This window comes from Carettochelys insculpta, chromosome 1, assembly GCF_033958435.1.
Source record: "Carettochelys insculpta isolate YL-2023 chromosome 1, ASM3395843v1, whole genome shotgun sequence".
Classification (NCBI taxonomy): Eukaryota; Metazoa; Chordata; order Testudines; family Carettochelyidae; genus Carettochelys; species Carettochelys insculpta.
Window position 1 is genome coordinate 147,909,563 of NC_134137.1, and position 17,868 is coordinate 147,927,430.

The 17,868-nt window shown below is 40.8% G+C and overlaps 1 protein-coding gene and 1 long non-coding RNA gene across 2 annotated transcripts in view; one reads left to right on the forward strand and one right to left on the reverse strand.

The window, feature by feature from the left end:
• Nucleotides 1-9,256, forward strand: part of EGFL6 (EGF like domain multiple 6) — a 75,362-nt gene extending 66,106 nt beyond the window's left edge. The window contains 5 exon segments of the mRNA XM_074992880.1: nt 347-410; nt 1,833-1,919; nt 6,294-6,559; nt 9,139-9,204; nt 9,206-9,256. Of these exon segments, the coding sequence (XP_074848981.1) occupies nt 347-410; nt 1,833-1,919; nt 6,294-6,559; nt 9,139-9,204; nt 9,206-9,256 (534 nt within the window).
• The window catches only part of LOC142012580 (uncharacterized), a 52,808-nt gene that overhangs the window by 24,083 nt on the left and 10,857 nt on the right, over nt 1-17,868 (reverse strand). The window lies entirely within an intron of this gene.

Below are 17,868 nucleotides of genomic sequence, written 5' to 3' on the forward strand. Positions count from 1 at the left end.
TTGCTGACTGTGCTGTATCCCACAGATATGAGACTAAACATTGCAGCAACACGTGTCCAATCATTAGGTGTGTATAACATATACACACACCCCACATTCATGAACTTGTGATTCTGCTGCTTTTTTAGCTTCACTTTAAACACATTTCATTTGCTGGCTTGGTAAACATTAAAGGCTTGTTGTTCTTTAAAGTTTGGCATTGGCACCTAACTGTTGTCTGGACGAGGTATTTAGGTTTGGTAATGTTGCTGATCAACACTATTGTATCATGAAGCCTATATGATGGCAAATGGTACGCTGAAACAGTTTAATTCGCTGCTCCTTGTAAATTGTTTGGCACTGATAGGAAGCAGCTGCCTTTGGTCCTGTCCTGGCCAGGAAAGTTCCTGTACCAAAACCAGAGCAGGAAGGTAAATTCTTATTTACTATGGTATTAATTTTCTTGTGCAGTGTGTATAGTTTTCGTAGCATCCTTCTATCCTACCTTTCAAACAAAGCTTGTGGCTACAGAAAACACCAGCAGCTGCTAGGAGTTATAATGCATGGCACTGCAACACTAGGCAGAATATGGAAAAAGATGGGAGGGACCAAGGGTCAACAGGACCCCTTCACTCTGTAAGTGTAGTAAACTGATCATGTGTAATTTGTCCACCTGATTTTCATCTGTTCACCATTCCTGAGGAAAGTGAAACCAGCTATCCATTACAAGTATGATGTAGGTCATAGTGGGAACTTCAGGAAGCTGAAGATATTCTGCTGCCGAGGGACGTGGAGAGAAAGCCAGAACCTATGTGGTGGTTTAGAAGGCTAATGTGGGGGGAAGGCAGATACATACTCAGCACTGCCACAGGCCTTGTAGTATAGCTGGAAGAAAGGTCTCCTGTGGAGCTATTAAGCTTTCAACCCATGTAGGGCAGTGGAATAAGAATTTAGGGCCAGTTGAAGTCTGAGTGTCTTTCAGGAATAGGGTTTGAGGTAAACATGACCCAGTGACATTTTACCAAATCATAAAAATAACAAAAGCCCACCATGCTTTTGGGCTGAGAACAAGCATGAGACATTTTAGGCCAACTCTAATTTTTCTCCAGAAAACTGCAATCATATGACAATGGACATTTACAATAATCATAGGCACCCCAAACAATGCCTTCTGAATCTTCCGTCTTAATTCCACATTGACGTACGCTAAAATAATCGGAATGGTTTGATTTAAACCCCCAAAATAAGAAGACTCAAAGGACTGGTGAGACGTCAGTCTGAATATGACTTGTGCTTGTTTACAGCATTGTACAGTGCCATATTTATTTAATTTCTTCTTATTTAAATTACAGATAGAGAATTAATCTATGCTGTGCACCAAACAATATGGTCTTTTAATATGCCCTAAAACCCAATAAATTCACACTATTTCAAAGTAAGTGTTATATAAGGGGGGGTGAGTTAAAAACTCAAGGGTCATGGCTCTCTTTTAAATGGAAGGAGCTGATCACAGCTGCAGCAATATCATATAATAAGAGAGGGAGTATCTCATATTGGCAGATCCCAGGTCATTAATAGCTTTATAGCTCAAAAACATGCATTTTAAATTACAATAGGAAACTTAGCAGGCAGCCACTGAAAAGTGAACTATGTGAAATAAGAGGAGAACTCTTAAAGTAACTAGTCACAACAGGTGATATTCAGAGAGTTAAGACAGGAATTGCAGCACGATTCTAAATGTAGATTTTGGATAACTGTATTAACTACGCAAACAACTTTCATAACAAAAGCACATCCGTACAGGCTATTGTCTTTTTTCTCTCTTTTTTTAAGATATTTTTCAAATTTTTCAGTTGATTGCACCTTTAGTCAAGGGAGTTGTGACTGAAAACAAGATACTGATGATGACTTTGACTGGAATCCTGCTGATCAAGATAATGGTATAAAATACATACAGTTGCTAAGATTTAATTTGATAGTTGTATTGCAATATGATAGTTCTAGGCCAAAAACAAAAACGCTGTAATCAGGTGGTGTGATTTCAGTAAGCACCTTAAGATGGGACGAGTGGGGGTGGGAGGAAAATCCTCAAAATATATGAAGTAGAAAGAGGGGGGTTTGAGGTAGGTGGAAGGAGGTTGTTTAAATTTTTGGAGGGCAAAGGATATTCCTGGGCGTGTTGGAGTTGTGTGGAGTGGACAGCAGACTGATACAGTTGCTGAAGAATATCAGTGATAATGTGGAGGCAGCAGTGAAAACGTGCTGGGAGTTAGGAAGTTGGTTTAGAATATGTAGAGGTACATGACAAAGAAATCTGATGTCGCCGAGTCTCTTCATCACGCATACAGAGAGAGCAATGGACAAGATCAAGGAAGTGGTAGAAGGGATATCCGTGCACAGGGAAAGAATTAACAACTTGAGGTTTGTAGATGATATAGTTATCACGAGGAAGATGAAGAGAAGCTAGCAAAAATGGTGCAGATGCTAAACGAGGAAGGGAAGCAGTACGGACTGATTCTGAGCAACGATAAAACAAAAACAATGGTATTTGGAGATAAGGAAATAGGAAGGAAAATCAGTGTAGATGGGATTAAACTGGAGAACGTAGAGAAGTTCATCTACCTGGGGAGCAACGTAATGTATGGTCTAGACTGTAAGAAGGAAATAGCAACTAGAATAGTGAAAGCAAGAGTGTGTTTGGAGGTGATGAATAAGATCTGGAAAAGCGAAGCAATTAGCTTAGGAACAAAGCTGAGCATCTTGAAAACGTGTATTCAGCAGCATGTTGTATGTATGTGAGACATGGGTGATAATGAAAGATTTGAAGAGAAGAATGTTGTCATTCGAGAGGAGTTGTTATGGAAAGATCCTGAGAATAGGATGGATGCAGAAGGTCACCAATGAGGAATTATATAGGAAAATACAGCCAAAAGAGAAACTACTGCAGAAGGTTATACAACAGAAGTTACGGCTATTTGGGCATATCTGCAGAATGAACGATGAACGAAAAATCAAGACCATGGTATTTGGCATAATGGATGGTTCAAACAGGAGAGGCAAACCCCATAGAGAATGGGTAGATGATATAGTAGATAGGTGTGGAGCTAGTCAACAGAAACTAAGCCATTCTGCACTGGACAGGGAAAGATGGAAGGAAACAGTGAGAGAGGCATCAGACACCAACAGGCGCTGAGCCCATGGTTGTTGATGGTGATGATAATGATGAATAGATATTCCACAACCTACTTCAACATAACTAAATATAAGTATCATAGTGAGAGACAAGGTACAAAAAATGGGTACAGTATCATAGAGGTCTGGGGAAAGTCTCTGCTGACAGCTAGGGAAATTTACGTTTCCCCTTAATTTCAAGACCAGAGGCTGTCGTTCCAGTTCAGAATTGCTAAACACTACAAGTTAAGCTAGCCGAGAGGAGAGGTATTCCACTCCTTACAGAGAGTGAATGGTGGGGTACTATTCAAAACCAAACGTATCCTGGTTAAACATGACAACACAATCACGAAGTGCTACATGTGATTAGCATTCACGTACTCAGATAACAAAAGGATGGCTGAAGATATTACCTAAAATGATTAGACATATTCGTGCTGACATACAAAAAATGCTGCAGAAGGTATAACAACAGCTCATGCTGTTGCTGTCAGCGTATATAGAATCATAGAACACTAGGACTGGAAGGGACCTCGAGAGGCCATTGAGTCCAGCCCCTGCCCCAATGGCAGGACCAAGTACTGTCTAAACCATCCCTGATAGACATCTATCTAACCTGTTCTTAAATATCTCCAGCGATGGAGATTCCACAACCTCCCTTGGCAATTTATTCCACAGTTTGACCACCCTGACAGTTAGGAACTTTTTCCTAATGTCCAACCTAAACCTCCCTTGCTATAGTTTAAGTCCATTGCCTATTGTCCTATCCTCAGAGGCCAAAAAGAATAAGTTTTCTCCCTCCTCATGATGCCCTTTTAGATACCTGAAAACCGCTATCATTTCTCCCCTCAATCTTCTCTTTTCCAAACTAAACAAGCCCAATTATTTCAGCCTTTCTTCATAGGTCACATTGTCTAGACATTTAATCATTCTTGTCACTCTTTTCTGGACCCTCTCTAATTTCTCCACATCTTTCTTGAACTGCGGTGCCCAGAACTGGACACAATACTCCAGCTGAGGCCTAACCAGCACAGAGTAGAGCGGAAGAATGACTTCTCGTGTCTTGTTCACAACACACCTATTAATGCATCCCAGAATCATGTTTGCTTTTTTTGCAATATAGGGTCCTGCCCCAGGGCAAGTCCCAGAAAGGTCTGGCTGGCAATGGACCCTTGTGTCTGGGTATTACGTTGCTGAGTCTCTCCATCAATGGCCTTCACCCATTGGTCACTTCCTCTACCTCACAATGGCCTGACTCTGTCTGAGGCTTCTGGGGTTAGAGCTCCAGCCAAGTCACTTAAAAGTTCAGTCCCCTTCCAGGTAATCCAAGTCCAACTGGACAGGCCTCAAGCAGACTTGTTCCAGCTGGCCTCTTCAAAGTCATTTTGCCTGGCTCCCCCTAGTCTGGCCACAAAGTCTTTCCAAATCAAACAGAACTGCACTTCCCTTTTACAGTGTGTCCTATAATCCCTTAGTACAGCTCAAAACTACAGACAAAATTAAACATTACCCAACATCTTTCTCCTCTCATCCCTTTTGGGTTTCTCTCCAGCTCCCTGTTCTTAGTGACCATTGGTCCCAGGACTACCTCTCTGGATCTTGACACCTAATGCCAGGGTCTACCCCCAGGAATTAGCTCCTGCCTGTGACTTGGTTCAACTGCTCACTGGCTCAGCCAGCCCCTCCCAGCTCAGCTTCATCCGTTTTTCAAGTCCTACACTGAGCTGAGCCAGGGTAGGGATAATTAAACAGAGCTTGCTAGTCCCAGGGCTTCTTGGCTCTGAAAGAGGCAGGGTAAGCCACCCCAGGTATGTCCACCCTTGCATGAGAGACCCACACCATGGCCAGGGATGGGCTGCTTTCAGGACCCAGTCTACAGAGCTGTGCAATTGCTATGTGGACATTCAGGCTTGTGCTGAAGCGTAAGCTCTTCCCATTCACAGATCCCCCAAATATCTACACAGCAATTTTAAAGTCTTTTGGCCCAATGTGCCCTGCCCCGTCCCTTATGGGTGTCTAATTACTGTGAGGCATATTCCCTTTTACATTCCACAGTTTTCACTCTGGACATTTTCTCTCTTGCACTGATTGGTTGTTTGGTCCAGCTATCTCAGTCTTCACATCCACCTCTCTCCACCTGTCCTTCATAACCTCATTCTTTCTTCTATCCCTTTTTCCCCTTCAATGGCCCATCTCCCTTCCAGAGCTTTTCCATTTAGCTAATTCTCTCCCAACAATACAGTGAACCCTCTGTTTCACAGACCCTGATTTAACGGACTTCAGAAATAATGAGCACTGTACACCAGCCCTCCCACCCCTAAATAAACGCCGGTGACCCACCTGAGCTGCCAGGGCTGCTGCAGCCGCTGAAGCCACCAGGGCTGGAGGAGCCACCAGAGCGGCTGAAGCCACTGGGCTCCCACAGTGGCCGGGGCCGCTAGGGCTGAAGGAGCCACCAGAGCAGCCAGGGTCTCTGGTCCTGCAGATTCAGATTTGACAGACTTTTGGCATTAACGGACACCCCTTCCTTTCTATTAGTCCCTTAAATCGAGGGTTTGCTGTACCTTATCCCCAAACACCCTCACAAACAATTCAATTAAACTGAGATTTTTTCACTTTCACTTTGTTTGCTCTCCTCCTGTGTTCTATCCCTTTTCCTTACTTTTTGTCTGCCTCATCTATTTAGACTAGAAGCATTTTGGGACAGGGACTGTTAATTACTCTGTGCCATGCTTAGAATAATGGAGTTCCAATCTTGTTTGAGGCTAGGTGTTACCATAATCAACATAATCAATAATAACAAGAAGGAAACTATACTCTGAACGAATTTTGGGTGCTTCAGACTGGTAATACAGAGAGACACCAAGTTCTGTGTTGTCTTTAATTCCTTTCAAATAAATTTTGTTCAAAGAATTAGTCAAATCTTTTGTCTATAGTTGCCGTCTAATCCATCCTTCTGGATGGTGCAGGATTGTTTCCTACATAATACATTTCACACTTTTTTCCTAGACTAAACTTTAGTTATTTAAGTGATGAAGCTTTCACTTATTATCTTGGCAAACTGTTATTCAGGTTACTATGAAAACTATTTCAAAAGAATGCAACAAAACATATAAAGATGCCTGTTTCTTTCCCCTCACAAGGTGATGGATACTACATGGCAGTTCCAGCCTTTGTTGGGCACAAAAAGAGCATTGGTCGCCTGAAACTTCTCCTCACTGACCTGAAACCGAATAGCAACTACTGCTTGATTTTCAGTTATCACCTTGCTGGAGAGAGGGTGGGGAAGCTCAGAGTGTTCTTGGGCAGCCACAGAAGTGCTCCTACATGGGAGTAGAGCAGAGGAAAAGATGTAAGGTGAAGGACTGGACATGTAGAAATGCTTCAGGGAGTGGAGACTACTAAGAATGTAAGTAAAGGCAGAATCCAATTACACTAACACAGCAGCCTGTGTTTTATCCTCGCTGGTTTTTAAGCTTCCCATAGGCTGTTTTGTAGGCATACCAATTACCAACTCCTGAAAGCCACCTCCAAGTTAGAAAATGGGTGCCATTCTATGGTAGCAATACCAAATAATTACTAGCAGAAAACAAGGAATTACATTCTCTTGACACTGCAAGGGCAATTTAACTAGAGAGAATTTAACTACCTGAGTTGCTCAGGATGTAAGAATGAGAACCTTATCACTTTGTGGAAGTTCCATCAGATCTTTAATGATCACAATTAGTCGAGGCCTCTGATTTGCATCTCAGTGCAAAAAAAAAAAAATTTATAAATATATGCACTGAGAAGTCATTTTTACCTCTACCAACAACTGCTTTTAAAGGTTGAACTTAGCATACGTGGTGAAGGATAAGAGCTTTCAGTTTGTCTCTCAACACTTCCTGATAATTTGATGGACTGTGTTAAATACTGTAATCCTCATCATCAAATAAGTTGTGTTTGGGGTATTTTCATGGATGCTGTTTCATGAGGAAAGGAGGAGAGGGGAAGCTATCTAATACAGATGCAATTTTCAGTTAGTCCACAGCCTGTATCCAGTCGGGACTGACATGCTTATTAGTTGCCTCCTGAAGTTCTTGATACATATGGTGGTGTCGACACTCTTGATATTCCATACAAAAAGACTTGCTTCCTCATGACACAGATACATTATCAACAAGATTTTCTGTCCATATGTGCCAGACTGAATTTTAAGATGAGTTTATCCTTCTTTTTGCAGCTCCTGGAGCTGGTCAGTGGATGGGATAGTCCTGGAAATTAGCTAGAGCAGCCCCAAAAACACATTTCCAAGGGGCTATTCTGAGAGCTGTGTATCACCAGAATACATAGCAGTCTCAATACACACAAGAGATGAGTGGTGCAATGTCATTTTGCCAGCCAAACCAACCTGGGATTCCCTTATTTTAAAATTTTAAAAAAAAGGTAATTAAGACAGCTTTCCATCTGCTTTTCTAAACAGAAGTCAGAACCTGCTCCAAGTATTGTAGCAGGTATAAATAAGGTTCTTTTGATACTTTATGGTCAGATTCCCATTTAGGTTAAGATCCCTTTATACAGCTCTGGAAGTATAAAGGACTTTAATGAGGACACCAGGTTCATCTGTGACCATTTTAAGGCCCCTTTACACTACCAGAATGGTGTAAAGGGGCTCTGAAGTATCTGAGAATCAGGCTCTGAAATACTAAGACCCAGATCCTGAAAGACAGTTAGACTTCTAACTTTGATTGATTTCAATAGAAGTTAAGAGCCTTTCAGGATCTGGGGCTAAATACCCTACATGTAAAACACAGAAGTAGCTGAAATAAATATTGGACTCAGTAACTAAACATACAAATAAAGGGCAAACCCACAGTTGTAATATCCCCAAAGACAGGAATACACATATAATCACATGTCAGCAACATATACACTGGTTACTTCTTATAATGCATTCTTGGTTTTGGAGAGACAGCATTTTGTTGGAACTATAGCAAATTAAATTACATTATGAGATTGAATTTGGTACAGTAGATCACAGAGCAGTGGTTCCCATCTTGGGGGCTACAGACCCCTGGGCATGTGTGAGGGTATTGCAGGGGGGGTCTGTGAAAAAAATAAAAGATAAATAAAAACTATCATAGAAAATAAGTTTTAAATAAATTGCAATGTTACAATCAATTATTATTTTAAATTAAATATCTTCCAATAATGTTACTGCTGTCCAAAAATCTATGTTGTGGTTTCCTTCTTCATTTAATGAAGTGTAGCTAGCAGCTAGAATTGGCTTTGATGGGGGTCCACACACAGTTGGGGGGGTGATTGGGGGTCCACACTAGTGAAAAGGTTGGGAACCACTGGCATAGAGGACAATCAATCTTGCTGTAGTAACAAAGAGGAAGTCATGCTAGTCTATACACTATCAAAACAAAAAGCAGTCAAGTAGCACTTTAAATACTAGCAAAATGGTTTATTAGGTGAGCTTTCGTGGGACAGACCCACTTCTTCAGACCAGTGGGTCTGTCCCACGAAAGCTCACCTAATAAACCATTTTGCTAGTCTTTAAAGTGCTACTTGACTGCTTTTTGTTTTGAATCTTGCTGTAGTTCAGATAGTATAAGAGCAGTATTCCTCGTAAGCTGAGTGCTTGTGGGCCTACTCAGTGGTGATTTAAATGTTGCCTAGCTGCTTAGCAGAGCACCCACAGCTAGGTTTTGTTTCTACTGATGGTGCACATTCACACATAGCTCGGTGCACATAAACATTTATTCTGCCCATAGACTGAAAAAAATCCATCCATGGATAGAAAGGATTAGTGGGAACATTTAAGTGTTATGAAAAGATCAAGGATCTAAGTGGATAAGTCTTCTTAGGATGTGATCAGAATACCATCTTTCAGTTGATATGTTACTTAATTAGAATGAGATAACTTTCTTCTCCTCCTCAACAGAGGTTAAATGTTCACATTTGCTGCATCCTTAGAATTAATGCTTTTCTTTCTTATGCCAGATCATTTTTGAATCAGAACGTGGGAAGGGCAAAACTGGAGAAATTGGAGTGGACACTGTAATAGTGGTTTAAGGTTTCAGGTTTGTGCCCTACAGATCACTTGAAAATGGATATCTGAGTTTACTTCTATTCCTATTTTGTTTCGCTCGTACTGTATTTTGTCATATCATGACAGATGAAAATACAGCTGGAAAATTTCCTGAACTTAACACAATAATGCAAAGAACTGATGTTCACGAAGTGTGCAAAACCCTTTTAGGTACATATTTTTCTATCAGATATACTAATTCTTGCTTTGAATCTAGCAATACCGTATTCTATACTTCAAGGTAAGGGTTCATGAAGTATGGAACTGTTTGTCTTGCTTTTCTACAGTGCATATGATTTATTTACATAAAATTACTTTTAAAGGATGACCTTATGTCTTATATTCCACTTTGTCCATCTAACGGAGCACAAAGCAGTATTTAAGATAATTTTATTACCTCTAATTATTTTTATGACCTTAGAACAACGTTTTTCTCAGAAGTGCCATAACTGTCATTAACAGTACTTACCAGTATAACATTTTATCTCACACTGTAAAATTTATGTTTTTTAGAGCTCTTGATTCTTCAGAGTGTTACCTCTTGTGTAGTAATTTTTACCTCTGTAAAGTGTGTCCAGCTCTATATAGGATTTCTCCAGTATAGGGGTACGGCACCCCATCTGGCCAGGTATGGCCATGGTGTTTTAAACATTCACAGCCCGGTTATTGGGTCATATACTAACGCTTCCTCCCTGGAGGCAATGGTTTCACACTTGTGTTATGCTCTGGCCCCAATTCTCCAACTGGACTTGTTAACATTTCAGAACCCCTTCTGGGGTTTTATCACAGTCAATGAATAAGCCACTTCACCTCGTGGCCTATGAAGGGGAACTATGCCCCTTCCACACCTCTAGGTCATAGCCATATACTGCCATCTGTTTAGCTAATTGATTTCAGTTTCCTGGGCCATTTCCCCACAGCCCCAGCCTTCACTGATGCTTCGCCCTTATAATTCAGGCACAGGCACTACCCAGGAGCTCATCATTTCCCTGGTTTCTATGAGCACTGACTTGCCCATGATACTGCAGTTTTCTTTAGCCAACCAGTGGCACCATTGGAACTCCTCTGGCTCCAGCAAATAAACCCCCTGTCTCTAGCTCTGCGGCTTCTTTTATGTGGCCCTGCTGGGGCCTAATTGGCTGCTTCTTCCCACAGCCTCTCTAGCCCACTAGTAGGAGCTTTTCCACTGCATCCTTCCTGGAGTGGCTGTGACTGGAGGGGCTTCCAGACCCACTCCACCCTATTACTCCCTACGATTCTGATTTTTAGAACCACATTGTACTCACTTTGCATTGTTATAACTGACTATACAAAGGTGCAAGGCAATGAAGAAGTTAGGATCAAAGAATTTTTCAAGTGACGTAATAGTTTGGATGGCTTCACAGCATAAATGTGAAGACTGTAGTTTAGATATCTAGAAAATATGGCATCCATTTTCTTCTCCATTTACACACTTATTTGCCACTAAATTGATGGCAAATAACGTGAACATGGCAGAGAGAATATCTGATTTTGTTAGCCTATGGATAGCTGTATGGTTTTCCTACATTTTATATGTAGAAGCTAAAATCTGCTCTACAGTAAGGTCAGAGGGAAACAGTCTTTTCCTTCAATAAATGAAAAAAAGTTACCAGCTGGAATTGTGGTATTTTATGTGTGTGTTCATTACTAATAAAATTTGTGAAGAGTACACTAGGGTTGAGTAATGTTTCTGAGTCATCAGTGTTACTGCTAGAAAAAAAATCCTTGTGTATTTCCTCTAACTTATAAATATCTATGTTCATCTTTAAAAGTTTATACTTATATGAAAAGAGAATGACAAGTGTTACCAAAAAAACATTCCAAAAATAAAAAACCCAAAAGATGATTCATCACAGGTACTGTAAGAAGTCTAACAGGACACAAATATCTTAATATATAATGTCCTTCACTCTCAAGCTTGATTTCCCTTTGAACAAATCTGCCCTGAAGCCAAAGAATTTATGCAAGATGGCAAGTTTCAAGTTTGGGCTTTCCACTAACTGTACAGCAGATATGAAGAACTGAGATGAGGGAATATGGTAATGAAATGTTTGCCCTGCTTTTGTAAACCTGATCTTAATTTCTTTAGTGGTTTCCTGTAACACAATATTGGACTGTTAGCAGGACGAGCCTTCTGGCCTAGCAGTGGGAGTCTGCGATGTCAGCCCCACCAAGTGGTCTGCATATCTGAAATCAGTTTTGCTTCCTAGTGTAGACTTGGCCTTAGTCATTTCAATTAATTGTTCTTGGAACAATCAGGGGAGGGATAGCTTAGTGGTTTAAGCATTGGCCTGCTAAATGTGGGTTTGTGAGCTCAATCCTTGAGGGAGGCATTTAGGGTTCTGGGGCAAATAGATTTTTTTTTTTTTAAGTCTATCAGGGATGGTGCTAGATCCGGCCGGGAGGGCAGGCAACTGGACTCCGTGACCTCTCAAGGTCCCCTCTAGTTCTATCAGATAGGTATATCTCCATGGCCTTGTCTACACTTGGCCAAAACTTGGAAATGGCCACGCTAATGGCCAAATTGGAGAATACTAATGAGGTGCTGAAATGAATATTCAGCACCTCATTAGCATGCTGCCAGCTGCGGCACTTTTCACTCACGCACAGCTCATCTACATGGGGGTCCTTTTTGAAAGTCGAAATCCCCTTATTCCTATCAGCTGTTAGTTAAGGAGGAAATTAGTTAAGGAGGAAGGGGAGGAAGTATCCTAGAACAAACAACTGAAATAACAGGATACAACACCAGGGCTATGCCTACACTAGCCCCTAACTTCAAAATGGCCATGCATATGGCCATTTCGAAGTTTACTAATGAAGTGCTCATGAGAGGGGAATAAGGGGATTTTGAAGTAGGCGGGGTCCTTTCGAAAAGGAGCCCCGTCTGGATGAGACGCGCGGCGGCAAGCTGCGTCAATTTCGAAGTGCCGCAGACACCCACATGCTAATGAGGCGCTGAATATGTATTTCAGCGCTTCATTAGTAAACTTTGAAATGGTCATTTGCATGGCCATTTCGAAGTTTGGGGCTAGTGTAAACGTAGCCCAGGTGTAATTGTGCTCTGTGCAGCTTGACCAGTCTGTCAAGTCAAAGTCTGACACATCTGCTTTAACATTTTAACTGGTATCCATACAGGGTAATTTTCTGAAGTAAGAAATAGAAGACTGAGTGACAGATTCTGCTGTTTACACATTGGCTGTGTCCACACTAGCTCTCTACTTCAAAGGGAGCATGGTAAGTAGGGTGTCAGGAGATTATCAATGAAGTGCTGTGGTGCATATGCAGCCCTTCATTAAGCTAATTCTTCCCTGCAGCAACTTCTAAGCGTTGAACTTTGAAGTGCCGGCTTCCGTGTAGCCACAGCTCACCCGCTGGTACTTCGAAGTGCCTGGGTAACTTCGAAGGCCCTTTACTGCCCAAATTTTGCCAGGGCACTTTGAAGTACCAGCAGGTGAGCTGCGGCTACGCACAAGCCAGCACTTTGAAGTTTAACACTTTGAAGTTGCCGTGCGGGACAATTAGTTAAATGAAGTGCTGCATATGCACCACAGCACTTCATTAATGATCTCCCAACACCCTACTTATCATGCGCCCTTCAAGTAGGGAGCTAGTGTGGACACAGCCATTGTGATGTCTCTCCCAGACAGTCTTCTAAATCAGAGGCTGATCATTGTGCTTTTGAAACGTGATTGAATATTATGCCATTAATTCAGCGGGAGTAATGGTCGGTCCGAACTGATGGCATTGTCCCACTGGCTATCTCCCAAACCTTGTGTAATTAATTAAAAACAAAATCCTGGACTGGTTATTATAGGTTTGTAAATGACTGATATGATGTTGAATGTTATTCTGGATTTGAAATACAAGGTTGAAATTTCATTTAAATAACTTTTTAGCACCCATTGATGCTCTGATTAACAACTCTATGTAGAGAAATTAGCCCAAACCATAAAATTACAACCAAAACAAAGGTTCACATTCTACATTTTGATTCAGATTCATCTCTTTTATACAGCAGCGTTACCAGATGTACTTAATATATCCACAGGGCACTCACAGACTTCAAAATGATGATAGGATCAGTAATGCTCTCTTATAATTAGGGTCCTGCCAAATTTAGGGGCCATTCTGGTACTTTCACAGTCATAGGATTTTTAAAATGGTAAATGTCATGGTTTCAGCTATTTAAATCTGCAATTTCACTGTGTTATAATTGTAGGCATCCTTGCCAAAACAATAGTTGTAGGTGGATGGGGTTGCAATTTTATTGTAGGGAGAGGCTATTGTACTGCTACCCTTCTGTGCTGCTGCTGTCACTGGGTAGCTGGATAGTGGTGGTTGCTATCCAGGAGACCAGCTCTGAAAGAGAGGCAGTAGGAACACCAGTGCAGAAGGGGGATAGCATTGTATGATATTGCCATGCTGCCTTCTGTGGTGTTGCCTGCAGAGCTGGGCCCTGACAACTGCTACTCTCTAGATGCCCAGCGCTGATGGCAGCAGCACAGTAATAAGGGTGGCATGCTCTGGTACTCCTACCATTACTTCACTGTTGCTGGTGGAGCACTGCCTTCAGAGCTGTGCACATGGCGAACAGCCACCACTCTATGGTTTTCCATCTGTGGAGGCTGTGTAGAAGTAAAGGCAGAGGACTGTAACTACCCAAAGTAACCTTGCAACCCTCTGACAACTCCCTTTTGTGCCTGGCCCCGCTACTCCCTACCCCATTAAAAGAGCTGGGCTCCCCCATGAAATCTGTATTGTATACGGTAAAAGTAAACAAAAGTTCACATTTCATAGGGGCAGGCCATATTTCGCAGTCCATGAGGTGTTTTCCATGGCCATGAATTTGGGAGAACTCTAATTATAATCCTTGAAATTTTATTTATGTTAATCCTATGGTTATTCCAGGCTCTTGTTCAACTGTCTATTAACTACAGACTGGAGCTATTTCTCTCTCAGTGTATTAAATTTACTAATCAAGAAAATTTTTTTTTTTTTTTAAATAACCAGTTGGAACAAGAGTAAAGGCATAATTACTTTCATATGGAGGCACACTAATCAAACCTGAATCTTACCCGTATTTGCCCCAGGGGAAAACAGTAAGTTCACACCTGGGTCAGACAGTTTAGAAGAGCTTCCTTTGTCCTCCTACAGCAAGAGGAAGAATAACCTGAACTGGATTTCTAGAGCTATCTAAAATTGAGTCAAGCTACAGCACTACCTCAAGCAGATGATACATATGGCAGTAAATAGTCCAAATGTGAAAGAATGGCAGTGATCAGATAATATTGCTCATTAAATTTTTTATCTGAACACATATAGCTGTAATTTATAGTAAGACTGGAGACAGTCAAGGCTGTATCCAAGTCCCAATGTAGTTGTACCAAATCCAATGAATGCTGGATCAGGACCTAATTCATAAAACTTATTGTTGAGGGGACCGCTGTTCAGTAGCCATTTCTCTAAATTAACATGCCTTGCAGCTGTTGATATCAATGGAGATGCTTTTGCCAAGCAAAATCTGTATGTCAGACTATGAAGTGATGTCCTAATCCTTGAATTTTCACAATCTATGAAAATAAGATTTGTATCTGATGCAGTTATGCATATCACAAAGGAGAATGATACTTTTGTCCTCATTTCATTACATTATAAATCACTGGTGCTAGCAGTATGTCACTTTTCCTTAACTTACGAGCAGTCACATAACGAGTCACTTAATGAACTGACATGTACATCTGGGTCATGGGCAGATTTTGTTTCTGTAGGAACAATAAAAACTATGAATTTAAGACCATCTTCACAGAACAGAAGCCCCAAATTGAAAGTACAATACCAGGTACCTCTTTGGAAAGAATTGAATAAGACACTGGGTTAGGAAACAAATGTCACCATATGAATGCCTTTTCCTCTGGCCATTTTTCATTTCTTTTCATAGCTTGCTACTTCTTCTCTTAAGAGTCTCTGGTCATCCACTTTAAAATAAATCTGCTGTCCATGAATCTGACTTCTTCAATGAATGAAGCCAACAAGAAAACAGGAGTGGCCCTTTGTGCTATTCTTTACCCCTGAAACCAAATTTGAGATGAGCTAATTTGGAAAAAAAAATGTGGAAAAAATATAGATAGAGTGGAGTGGTTTATATGTAACAATACAAGCAAAGAGCAAGCTGCATTGTAATGAATAGGAACATGTGAAACCTTTTCTGGTTCAGAGACAGATCCTGTAGGATCACTCGTTACTTTGCAGGACTGATTCATCTGCTAGTAATGAGCTTTCATAATGGCTCTTTGAAAAGTGGTAAATGAAACTTCATCTACCAGCATGTAAAATATGCTTTTTCCAACTGCATAAAGCATGCCATTATCATTATAAGCAGGATAGCCTACAAATATTCTATATTCCTGGACTATTTATATGGGTGACCTACTACTAAGAAAGTGGGATTTTACAAATAGGAGTTGGTATTTGCACAATGGAAGAAAGGGTGCTCAGAATGTTATGTTTCTGAGTTGATTCCAAGGTGCAAAATGCTAATCCCCGGGCTCTGGTTTTCACGCTTTCATTTTTTATTGTATATTGTCCCTAGCTATGCAAAAGCCAAAACCCACAAAAACAGCAACAACAAACTATGCTAGCAGATATGATGTATTGAAAGCTTGTGTAAAAAGTACTGTCCCTTTAAATCCCAAGGGAGTTCCTGGTCCCATTCGTAGGCTAGGGTGCTCTAAAAGAAGTCAGAGTCAGGTTACAAAGCAAGCTTAAAGCAAGCAAAGTGAGTTGAGATGTGATTCGCTGCCTTGGGGAGTAGCCTGTTTTTTCTCTTTCTGTTTTTAGTTCTTCTGTGTTAATATTCTGCATGTTATGTAATAAACTAGTGGTACTTTGCAAACTTCCATACGGTGCATTTCATGTTTTTATCTAACTTCTCTGTGTGCCATGACCATAACGGTAGATTTATTACACAGATGAAATTGCATATCTGGACTTCTACAATCCTTAATAATAAATTTAAAGATTTGATACAATGAAACTTGCGCACTACACAAAACAAATAAGAATCAGTAATATTGAGTCAAATAGCATCAGAGCACATGCTCCAAAAGCAGCTCTTATCACACTCATACTACTCTCCCATCTCAAAAAGCATGCATGAAAAGATGGGCCTTGCAGCATGGTCAGCTAGTCTGGTCTTTTAGGAAGGAAGATAACAAATTAAGGACAACATTGAGAGAATGCGGCGGTAACTCCAGCTTCAGCATCTCCACTAACTGCAACTGCATCGACACAGAACAGATGGAGCAATGGTCACTCATAAGCGTGTCTGGCCATTAAGGTCTCTATAGGTCAAACCCCTGATTTCTTAAACTCCATCCAGTTAGCAGCAGCAGACAATGCAGATCCCAGAGCATTGGTGTTATGCATTCTCAGGGAAGTACACTGTTTATGAAACAAACTGCCACAAGCTACACTAGCTTCTCTGGATTTTAGATGTCATTCCAAGCAGAGTGTATCAGAGGTCTATCTTTGAGATGAAAAACTACAGATTTTGGTAGCCAAGAAAGAAATAGTCATGGAGCAATTGACTTCTGTGTTGAAGGTTGTGTTAAACAAGACCTCTAAAACTCTGGTCCTATTGCTTATACATGTACATTAAAACAGAGTAAGTTGTAAGCACAGGATGCAAAAATCCTCTCTTCTCTGTTGGGCACTGTTTGTTATTGTCCATCTTAAAGGTGCCTATTACTTCAGTGATATGATCTCTGTATGTATTTAGTTTAGGAGAGAGACAATTACAGCTCTATACAAATTGATTAAGTACTCCTGAATACTGTCTATGCCTATGAGTTATTGAAAGATTTTATCTTCATTTCAAACCTACTCTGAGAACTGTAACTCCACCCAGGAAAAGTAAATAACTGAATTGTTGGCTGAGTGAGAAATACCTTGGTTCCTTTCATGCCTGTTTCAATTTCTACCTAGAACATCCTCTGACCCTAAACAAACCTCCCTTCTAGGGAAAACATGAAAGTAACTTACAACAATGTAGGAGGAAAATAATCCAAATTCTTATCTCTATTGATTTTTTCAAATTTCCTTGGAAACTATAGAATTCATTGTAACCAGTGAACTTCCCCCTCATTCAGTAAGTGATTTTTCCTATGGAAGTTTGTAATATTCAATAATATATAAAGCACACACTGGCTGAGGATGAATTGTGGTCTATGTTGCATGAGTATAACAGAGAGGAAAAAATATTTTAAGGAGTCTTGTTGTCCAACAGCATACCACCAAGGCAAGGTAACTGCCTAGTGCTTTAAAATGGGGTTGGTTTATACACCTTTTAGCACTTTGCAACACTTGTGGTTTTGATATATCAGCTTGGAGACAGTCTGTACTCTGACTCAGGTGCACGCATGGTGCAGTCTGCGGGATGCACTTCAAAGTGTACACAGTGTTACACTGTGAGTAGAAGTAAGATGTGCAATGCAGCACATCTCTCCCAGATGCTCTAACCCACCTTGGTTAATGAGGTCAGTGTGTTTCAGCACTCAGGATGTCACAGCCACTGCAGGGAAGGGTACAATTTTCTTCCTATGATCTTTGATGTTAAGAACAGC